Genomic DNA, 11,502 nt, shown 5'->3' with positions numbered 1-11,502 from the left:
AACGGCCCCTCTCTTTTGTCTTTACATAGGTTTTCTCGTATGTCTGTTGAACGTTACCCTATATATATATATGGGAATGCTAATGTCTAAGACCTTATGGGGACGTTAGTATTCTTTAACAGTTTCTTTTGTCAATAATACTACTATTCATTTTGTCTTTTAGTGAAATAAATACAAATATGTTAGTCATTTACATAATAAATGCTTGTTTGTATTGAATGTCAAATCATTTATTGTAAGAAGATATTTAATTTTAAAGAATAAATGTCCTTAGCATTTATTATGAAAGAGACAAGTATTAATTACATAAATGAACATTTATTATATAAACAGATTAATATATCATTGTCTTTTTCACTAAATGACAAAATAGATAAGTATATTATTAGAAAAAAAAAAAAAGTGTTGAAGAATTCTAATGTCCCCATGACGTCTTGGATGTTAACATTTCCCATATGTGTGAGAAAACATAGTAAAAGATAGAGCATTAGATCCGTTGGATCTAGACACATTGACGACCGAGATCTATTTTTACAGTTGGACAACACTCAACCACATTGAAAAGAAAAATTCTGAGTGCTATGAATAAACCCTTCCAAATTTACAACTTCCTCCCTCTTCCCTTTAGAAAAGCCAAAAAAAAATTTTATGTTGACAACAAAGCCCTAGGTAGTCTTTCTCTCTCATTCACTGTGTCTTCTTCACTCTCGCCCATTGAATGAAACAAAATTAATGAGATCATCTATGGGTAATTATAAAAGCACCCCATGAATTAATAAGAACTCACACTATATATTATGTCATAATGCGCAATAAACAGTCTTGGACAGTTGTTTTTGACAAAAACGACTGCTCTTACCGTCGTAAGAGTAGTCGTTTTAAAAGGAGTTGCGTTTAAAATGCAGCTGCTGATAAAAGTTGAAAAAAATGATGGTTTTAGACTGTCGGAAAAAAACGACGATTTTAGATCGTCAACAAAAACGATGGTTTTAGACCATCGCAATAACCGACTGTTTTAGACCATCGTTTTTATGGATTTATAATTTAAAAAAAAAATTTATTTTTCTGAAAATCGGATGTTTTAGATCGTTGTAAATGTTTCTTCAATGGCCCTTTCTCCACAAAATCGTACACAAGTATCATCTCTGATTGCTTCTCACAATATCCAATGAGGGAAATAAGATGGCAATGGCGACTCTTGGATAAGATTGTGATCTCTGTCTGAAATTCTGGGAGGCCCTGTCGAGATCCAGGTACACCTTGTTTCACATCAACTTTAGTATTGTCTCTAAGCACCCCTTTGTAGACCACACTGAATCCACTCGAACCAATAATAAAATTCTTGTCGAATTTGTTGGTTGCGTGCTGAATTTCGACGAAAGGGATCTTCAAGCCAAGGTTTGCATTAGTGATGGTTCCTTCAGATACTATATTATATGAGCTACTTCCATGTACAACCAAGGGTGACTAAACTACAGTTTCCGAAGGCCTCGGTTTGGATTTTTTCTTCCTGAATCTTAACACCAGTAGGGTAACAAGTATCCCCAAACATAAAAAAGTAAATCCTGCAAGAACAGAACCCGGAAGAAATCCACGGGGTCTCGTCATAACAACCTTCCAATACAAGAAAATTGAGAAATATATCAAACACGTAGGGTTCTTCATCCATTACCACTTACATCCTTAGTACCTAATCCATCAACTCTGTTTCACCTTTTGAAAACCCACTCTATTTTTTTTTTCTTTTAAGTGATTGGTGTAAGATAAATGTAGGGAACATTTTCTTAAAAAAAAAATTTGTTGATTAAAATGTGTGTTTTATGCTGATTGTGAAAATTCCAGAAACATTTTCATCAGTTAACCATTACTTGAAGTCATTTATTTCCCCTCTCATTGAGGAAACTCATACTGATATGCTTTCAAGCATGATGATTCTACCTCAACAACCAACATGTGTAATATTATCTCTTAAGATGTCTAACGCTTATGAGCCACCCAAATTTTTTTCTACAACATAATAATTAAACCACATAGGCATAATGAAAATGTGGATGGAATCTATGAGCCCCAAATTGGTGATGTAATTGGTATATCAAATGTGAGGCCAGGGCACATCAATGATTTAAATAGACCCCAAAGACCCTATCTTCCTGCCATCGTCACGCGTGGAGGGAGATATTCTAATTTTGTCGTAGTCCTTGCATCGAGACCCATTGTGTATGACGAAAGCAAGCAGAAGAAGAAAGAAAATGTCGAACAAATCTTGATCCTCATTTCTTCAAACAAGGAAAAGAAAGCCATATCAGAATCATTCTCTTAGAAAAGAAAATTAAATAATAAAAATATGCATTTCCACATCTTAAAGCTTGTAGGCTTCATTGTGATATAAATAAGGAGTAATGCAACTCCTTGAAAATTGCACTAGGGGTACACCCTGCTTGGTGAAACTGTGGGAAGTTCTTCAGGGCATTTAAATGGCTCTTGATTCTCATATTGATGAGGTCTCCACTGGACTGCACTTCTTCTAATGTGGTTGATTGGATGAATGGAAGAATTGAGAAACATAGAGAGCATTGGTAGTATCAATATCATTATAAGTTTACTTGTTTACTATTATGTATAATATGATAGCTATAGATTTTTCATGTAAAAAATGTGGGCTTACCTCAAAATATTCAATAAGCTTGCTTGAATATTCTCCCTAACAAATAAGTTGAAATAAGCTTACTGGAATTACACTCAAGATAAATAAAAACAAAAATATAAGTACAAAAACATGGAGATTGAATTTTTGACTGCCTCCTTATTAAATAGAAAAATAGTGAATCAGACTAAATAAAGGGTGAACAGTCCTACAATGTAAATTTTGGTCTAACAACATGAAGTGCTCATGAACCATCAAACCTCATCTTGAAAGAAATCATGTTTATCTGTGAATACTATTTCAGCAAAGTGAAGAGTAACTGTGTAATTTCCATTATGTAAACAAAGGCCATGGTATGAGGGAGAGAAGATAAATGGGTGCATTCTCATACATAGATTCACTATGCAAAAAAATTTCGCATGTTATGGTCATTATGTAGTCCTAGGGATTGGGAAGTTGTGAAATGAAGTCTCTTGAAATATTGTAAGCCCAAGTATTATTTAGACTTAGGCAGTGTTTGTTTGCTCTATTTTTCAGTGCTTATTGCTGAACAAAATTAAATTCAGCACGTTTTGTCAAAATAGCGCATTTGTTTACTCTATATTTTCAGCCCTTATTGCTGAAAATAAGTGAAAAAAATTCAGCACTATTTTGATGCTGAAAAAAAGTGCTGAAGCGGTAAGCACTTCGCTTTTTTCGACACGGTCAAGTATGCCCTTCGTTTTTTTGAGCATGGACAAGTATAACCTCTTATATCCCATGAATAAATATTTTAGCACCCTATAAATTAATAAACCCACACCATGGCTAAATTGTTTTATCTTATATGGGTTAAAAGTTTTGGAATGAGTTGATTTTTGGTGAGGATGATCTCCTCGTTAGTATATAAGCACCCCACAAATTAATAAACCCATACCATGGCTAAATTATTTTGTCTTATATGGGTTAAAAGTTTTGGAATAAATTAATTTTTGATGAGGATGATTTCTATAATAAGGAGATCATCCTCACCAAAAATTAGCACATCTTGAAACTTCTAACCTTATCAAAACAAGTTTAAGAATCGTAAATCGTCCCTTTTTTTTTTTTTTTGAAAACTATTTTTGACGAGTTAGAAGTTTCAAAATGGATTGATTTTTGGTGAGGATGATCTCTAGACCATATAGACCATCCTCACTATAAATTTGCTCATTCCAAAAACTTTAACCCATATAAAACAAAACAAAAAATTGGCTATGGTGTGGGTTGCCCTTATTAATTCATATGGTGCTTTTATAATTACACATCCTTTATTTTCATAAAAAATTATTCATCCAAAATTAAGTTCTTTTAATGTTGATTTCAAATTTTAGTGAATTGTATGAGATTATTATTTTTAATTTGACATTTGTGTGCTTTTATAAATAGAAATTATTATTTATAAATTGAATATTTGAGTATTATTTATTATTTAAAAATGAATTATATTTTAATTTTATAAGAAATAATATATTTTATTGTGCTTGATAAGAAATATGCATTTGAAACATGCAAACAATGTATAATATGATTGTAAGGGTAACAAAGAAAATTTTCCAGCTTCAGTAATGCGTAACAAACATGATTCAGCATCTAAACAAACTACTTTTTCAGCACTTAAATTCAACACTTATAAGTTTCAGCGCTTAATGTTATTCAACACTTATTTTTTTTCAGTTTAACAAACAACACCTTACATAGAAAGGTAATGTGCTAATATCTTCTTCATAGTACTTCCCTTCAATGGTTCTACCCTCACCACCACAATTGATATACAACGAAGAATCAGCAAGAAACATGCTTGTCAAGGTACAAATTTTACATCCTACATATCTCATTTTCACACACTATACATTCAAAACTTTTCCTCAATGGCCACCCACAAGGGCGCACTCTTACTTACTTAGTATGCGCGATGTGCGGGCATTGCACATTACCTTTCTCATGCATCAAAACAAGTTCTTGCCTTGTGACAAGATTTTTTGAAAACTAATAACAAATAAAACCAGAGAAAAGTCAACATTAATGAAAGAATAAATAAATGAAGGCATATAAAGAAGAAGAGAGTACACAAAGGATACCTGGTTTATAAAAGCAGCTGACTGGGAAACAAGTTCAATATCGTGTCCATCCGATACGAGTTCATCCTTGACCTTCTCAGACCGAAAAATGGTAATACCATCAAGCATAACCAACTTCCTCACCTGACTCAATGAAAACAAATGCATAGACTTCAAGATTTAGATCAATGGAAACAACATAACCTGGTTTATCAAGGCAGCTAACCAGGAAAAAAGTTTAATATATATATTTGATAAGTAGTAGTTGGCAATATTTTGGGTCTGTTTAAATAAAATCCAGACAACCACCAGAATAAAAGAATTATCGCATTGCACAAGTAGGTAATATTTTTAGTAACTAAAACTAACAAGTTATGTTTAGAGTCTAATTTTTCAAATAGTGCTGCTATACATGCATAAAAAACAAATACACATCCATGATCTGATATCATACTTATAAACAATATTTGAGACAACTAACTTCTAAAAAAAACAGTTAATTAATCACATCTTCCTCACTTGGGTCTTGGATTGTCTCTTGATCCTAGTTGGATGATTCTTCTCTTGAAATTAGAATGCATGCAGATCTTAATGTGGTTAAACCTATAAATGCATCAACTGTATTGTATGAAACATAAATTCTTTATCATGACTACACAATTACCTGATGGGTGTCAATGGATAATGGGCTACTGATCGTTATAAGAAACATAAAATAAATTAAAATTTATTGTTTTGTGATAGTGTGCACCATTGTTATATAAAAATCATTTATATTCCTACTCTCCCAAATATTCTATATATCATATATTTAAATTTATAAATATATAAAAAGTATATGATTCTTTAGCATTGTTTTGTACAAGTGTACAGAGTCATCAATAGATAGATAGGAAGCATATGATTCTTTAGCAGGGCCAGCTCCACTTTAAGGTAATCAAGGTGCTTGCCTGAGGCCGCCAGTTGAAAGGTTAAAAAAAAACTTAAAATTAACTTTAATGAGAAAAAACCACTACGTTAAAATACCCATAATTCGATGGCCCAAGCTGTCGATTTTTTCACAATTCGATAGCCTTACACGTCAAAATTGTTCGTCGAATTGGACCATGTCGAAAAAAAACTCGACGGCTGTAAGCAATAGAAATTATTTTTCGTTGGCATTGAAAACCGTCAAAAAAGTAAAGTCAACGGCTTTGGACCATCGAAAAACATAAATTCGAATGCTTTGGACTGTCGAAAAACAAATATTCGATGACTTTGGGCCGTCGAATTACTGTAAAGCCCATTCATTAGCTATTTCTTTGTCTCCAAATGTCTTCAACTTGTACCTGCCAAAAAACCACGTATATCCACATCTACATCCCATCCATTCACATCCATTCTCATGCACATCTCATCCATAGTAATCCAAGAATCATAAGAGTAATCGAATTATTGTGAAACCTAATCAGAGACTATTTCTTTATGTGCCCAAATGCCAAATGTCTTCAACTTGCACCTGCCAAAAAATCACATATCTACATATACACATCCACATCCCATCCATACTAATCAAAGAATAATAAGACTTTAAAAAAAGATTTAACATGTTATAAATTTTTTTCACTTACCCAAGTAATATAAGTCAAAGTTATATGCAAAAATATGTTATAGAAAAGTTAACAAAACATGAGTCTCTCAAAAGACACGACAGTGACTCTTAGGCCATCTAATCACCTCACCACAGAGAATATCAAGTAAAGTCCCCTGGGGTCCAGTTCTATCCATTAGCTCGGTCGAAGAGTCAATGATCTCATCGATACAAATCTAATAATACTCCTTATCTAGCTTTTCAGGATCTACTAGTTCTCCTTGGGCGTAGATCACATTCCTTTTAAAGTTTATCAATAAGCATATCCTACTATTATTCAATGATGGTAATAATTTTAATACTGGTTCTTTACCTCCTCGCCTATTAGGAACTGTGGAATCTGATGTCGCTTATAAAATAGAAATATTGTTTATGATTAGATATGTAAGTTGAAATCCATTATTTATATGAATTAAATATTAATGAAAAATTAATTGAAAAATCTCCAAAGCTAAAGTATTTTTACATCTTACTTGAGTAGAAGGACATCCAATTTCAAATGTAGATGATTTTTTCTTTTTATCTTCATTACTGCATGAACTAATTGAGTTAAGTTAATCATGTCACTTTCAAACTTATCCGTATAATTTTGACTTCGAGTTGTATAACATAATGAAGTCTTTGAAACTCCACTCCCTATACCTCTTACTGTGTCTTTTTCATCTTTCCCAAAGACCTATGCACAACTACAATTAATATAATATATGTAAATAAAAAATCAAAATTAAATAATATAAGTCATACATACAACGGAAATAGGATCATAGTCGATATCTTTATAGGTAAAACTATGATCTTCTTAAATAAGACTATTTAATTGACCCTACAAAACAATGAAAACATTAAAATGATAAGTAATTTTTCAAAATAAAAATAAAAATTTGATCAAAAAAATGACATCACTTATGAGGGATTTTGCCAGCTCAGGAGTGAGAGCGCTACCATCACTCCTCGTATGACTATCGATGAAGAGTTATGTTCTTGTGGACTGCTGACCACTCGTCTTATGCTTTTTTGTTTAGATAAAAAATAAAAGAAACCCATTACACCTTAGAATAGAACTTCAAATCTTAGCAAATTAAACTGGAATACAAAAGATTGATGTGATGAATTTACATTGTAGACACCTAAATTTGAGCGGGTCCTCGACACAAAAATACCCAAAAATAATAATAAACCGCATTGGGCCCGCAAAGCCCATACTTTCAAAAATCCTATTCCCCTCTCCATAAATGGTCCAAGCCCACCCCAAACCCAACCTAAACTAGGCCCATCACATGAAACCCAAACTACCTTATTCTATATTCCTAAACCCAATCCAACATAAACCCAACCTAAGCCTAGCACCCAAAACCCAACTCATTACCTAAGCCCAATCCACTACCAAAATCCAATCTAACCCATCATCCACATCAAACCAATCACCAATTTAACATCAAAAGATGACACATGTCATCATCCACTTCCAACTCCCTCATCTCATCAACCAACCACATCACTTCTCTCCAAAAATCACCTCAACCCATACCCTACCCTAACCTAACCCCATTCCCTAACATCATCAACCACCAACATCACAACCCATACCTTACATACCCTAACCTATTTTCCATTCTCTAACACCATCAACCACCCACATCACAACCCATATCTCCCACACCTCAATCCATCACTTTCCCTTAAAACACTCCCACAAAATCACCTCAACCCATACCTCCCACCATCATCACCAAACTAACCCATACTTTTCTCTCTAATCAACCAACCATCATCACCAATCAATTCCTCTCATCACCACATCAACTCCTCCCTCTTAACACATGTCATCACCTCACTACCCCTCCCAAAAAAATCCAAACACCTAACCCCTTACACAACCCATTCTCCTAAATCTGAACACCTCACCCCTTCAACCAACTTAACACTCATTCTCCAAACAACTCTCTTACACTCCCATCATCCCATCAACTATCACTCATCTCACCCCACTAAACATTTTACCCAAATGGATTTGGGTAAGATCCAAACCATTTGGGTTAAAACACAACCCATTTCCCTCATTACAAAATTACCCTCATTTCCATATCAAATTTCACACTACTCTTCTCTAAAACCCATATCATTATCCATTATTCTCATCCTTCACCCCGTTATACCCCTAAAATAACTCTCCAACTTTTATAAAAACCCCTCCATTCTCCCCTAACAACACCTAATGAAAATTTGACAAAAAAAATCCTCTAAAAAAGACAACTCACCTTACTACTCTCAACCCTCAACTCTCTACTCTTACTCTACTCTCAATTCATCTCAACCTTCAATCAAACAAGTCAAGAAAAGAAAAGAAGACTCATCAAGGGGACATCTTTGAAGATAAAAGAAGATCAAGATTGGGTCAAGGTGGGTTTGAAAAAGGCACACCCCCCAACTTCCCTCTTCTACTATCCCTTTCTCTACACATTTGCACACACCACAATGTTCTAAATCATCAAAGGGCCCCTTCTTCAATAAGGGTGCCCTCAATGGTTTGAACTAAGATTAAAGCCCCTCACACTTGAGGGCACACATCGAGTTTTTTCGATTTTCTTTTTCATTTTTTATTTTAAAAGATCGAATCCGAGGTTACCCCACCTATGGTAGATGGAGTAGGGTGCCTAACACCTTCCCTACTCCATAAATGGACCCTCTTACTTTGAATCAAAAGTTGGACTAAGTGTGCCTTATCCTACGAGAGTCATCAAATGTCAAAATGACATAATTTCCAAAAATATGACATCCGGTGACCATTCACACCCATCTCTAAACATGAATGGTGGCGACTCCAAAACACCTCAAAATGGAGGGATATTTCGAAATGATGAAAATCTCATGTCCACATACATCATAAGATTAGTATAAGAAAACGCAATAAAAGTAAAAAAAATAATAATAATAAGATGTTGTAACTCAGTATCAACTTAGTCTCTAATAATAATAATATAACGGGAAAATTGCTAAAGAGGGAAAAAAGAATCTTTTTTTTAAAAAATTATCAAAAATGAATTAAGTCACAGTCCAGCGTTTTAGTAACTCATTGGACTGTCCTGCGTTTTGACGTGTTAAAATACATTGCTTTACCAAAAATGCTCTCCAAATGATTAAATTGCTGGACTGTCCAGCATTTTAATGGCTTGGTTTAACACCCTCAGCAATTTAGCCTTCATTTAAAACACTGGATAGTCCCGCGAGTTACTAAAATGCTAGACTGTCCAGCGACTTAATTCGTTTTTGGTAAATATTAAATATTAAAATATTTAATTCTCATTTAATAATTATCTCAATTATAAATTTTTAAAAAGAAAGAATATACACTAACTTTTGTGTTTCCCATTTCTCTTTTAATAAAAGAACTCTTTCTGATTATTATTTTTAGAAATTGAGGTCTCAATCCATTATCTTATACACCACAGGCTCGATCATATTTAAAGAACTCCTAATTGTTACCAAACACATAATCGAAAATAGATCCAAAACAACTAGGTTTCAATGAACAATCAAAATCAGCACAAAAAAAAAAAAAAAAATTTACACTATTTCCACCATACTAGAAGCTAAAAATGCCAGATCTGATAGCAAATCAACAGAAAATTAACCAGATCACCACACCAAACTAAAACAATTATAGATCTAGATCAAATACAATAGCTGTTTTGAAAAATCTAACCTAAAAACATGATAACAGCCATTCTGCCACTTGGATTTTACAGATCTAAGTGGGGAGTCACTACAACAAATATGGCAATTAGGAACGGTTTATAACCATTCCTAAGCAAGTATGAAACGGTTGATAGACCGTCTTTAATCAAGGCGTCGTTAATAAATTTAAATGTTTAACTAATCTAGATCTCAAGATTTGGAACGGTAAAAAACCGTTTCAAAACTCAGATTGTAGAACGGCTTAAAACCGTTCCAAACCTGCATTCATATAAGAAAAAAAAATACCTTAGACATCGATTAAAAGTCTGATGTCTATAAGACTAATGTCCTAAGTCTAAGACTTTAAACATCAGTTACAAACCGATATCTATAGTGATCATAAACCGATATCTAAAGTTTTAAAAAAAATTATATTTTTAATTTTTAATTTTCAAATTTTTTTTTTTCTACACACCTATTACCCACGGTCAAATTAATTTTCATTTCTACCGTGACTAAAATAGCTGTTATTGGTCAAAAAAATAGGGCACAAAACAATGGAGAAGTAAATTCTTTTAAACTACATTAATGACACCATTACACTCAGCATTCACCAAGACCTCAGTCATAATTGCTGCTGCATGACCTGTGGGCTCCTCCGACGCTCTCCATAGCATGAACACCTAGTGTGTCAAAAACAACCATATCACATTCTCAATACATTTTGTGCATGCGTGGGTGCGTGTGTGTGTGGAGAATTGGCTGATAAATAACAGCTTTACCGTTGCTCAAGATCATGGTTTTAAATATTGGAATGTATCAGTTGATATGAATAGGTATCGGCCAAGACGAATACAAAACATTGAATGTATCAGAATGTATCTATTTGTATTAAATGTATCAACCAATACTGTATTGGTTTTTTCATTAACCGAAGCATTCAATCGATAAGATATTTTAAACCTTTGCCCAAGATTAAGAAAAAACAATCTCTCTCAGATCCAGAACCTAACCTAATGTTCTCTTTATTGTTCAATGAAGATCCTAGACTACCCTGATTTTGATTAACATTAACATTTATACAAGTTTTTTTAAGTGTTCAAAGTCCATCTCTACATAAAGTAAGAGGCATAATCTCAGAGATCACCATTAGGGTGTTGGGTACTGAAGAGCAACCTAAATCTGCAATCCTATAGGTTATCATAAGCTAACCATACACAATGAGCATAAATGGTAGAGAGGATAAGGGGAAATCTTCATCAAACCAAGGTAAGGGCCAAACCTAATTACTTTTTCTTGAGACATTTAACGTAATAATTGCCCAGAGGTTATATTAAATATTTAAATGTTCTGTTTCTTGCATTTATCGTATGACAAACCTCCACATAGAATTTTGAAGCTGACTAACTTTTCGCTCTGCATCGTCAAGCTTTTTGGTTAGCTGCCCAATTTTGGCTAGAGCATCAAAAGCTTGC

The 11,502-nt window shown here is 33.5% G+C and overlaps 1 protein-coding gene across 6 annotated transcripts; it reads right to left on the bottom strand.

The window, feature by feature from the left end:
* Positions 1–2,363: 2,363 nt before the first annotated feature.
* Positions 2,364–11,502, bottom strand: LOC147382604 (large ribosomal subunit protein uL6-like). 6 transcript variants are annotated; one of them, XR_015173621.1, is made up of 5 exons: positions 11,407–11,502; positions 6,166–10,710; positions 4,744–4,866; positions 2,666–2,701; positions 2,364–2,524 (listed from the first exon to the last, which is right to left on the bottom strand). XR_015173621.1 is itself a non-coding variant. In XM_086428430.1 (5 exons), exons 2-5 carry the CDS (start codon positions 10,702–10,704, stop codon positions 2,489–2,491), a joined length of 252 nt encoding a protein of 83 aa, XP_086284556.1. In that variant the 5' UTR covers positions 10,705–10,710; positions 11,407–11,502; the 3' UTR covers positions 2,364–2,488. The 6 variants fall into 6 exon arrangements, 2 of the variants coding, with proteins under 2 accessions (XP_086284556.1, XP_086284555.1); XM_086428430.1 differs by having other exon boundaries at positions 10,648–10,710; XR_015173619.1 differs by having other exon boundaries at positions 2,666–2,727; positions 4,744–10,710.

This window comes from Akebia trifoliata, chromosome 16, assembly GCF_017979445.1.
Source record: "Akebia trifoliata isolate Shusen 1 chromosome 16, ASM1797944v1, whole genome shotgun sequence".
Lineage (NCBI taxonomy): Eukaryota > Viridiplantae > Streptophyta > Magnoliopsida > Ranunculales > Lardizabalaceae > Akebia > Akebia trifoliata.
Note: the sequence above shows the minus strand (reverse complement) of the source record. Positions and strands in the feature narration are given on the sequence as shown.

Bases quoted from the DNA above. Each gene is read 5' to 3' on its own strand.
- LOC147382604 (XM_086428429.1), bottom strand. From the start codon at position 10,704: ATGCTATGGAGAGCGTCGGAGGAGCCCACAGGTCATGCAGCAGCAATT. The intron at 4,867-10,647 runs GTCTTGGTGAAT...TCATTGAGTCAG, and splicing joins CAGCAGCAATTATGACTGAG to GTGAGGAAGTTGGTTATGCT. The intron at 4,652-4,743 runs GTATCCTTTGTG...ATTTGTTATTAG, and splicing joins CAGCTGCTTTTATAAACCAG to TTTTCAAAAAATCTTGTCAC.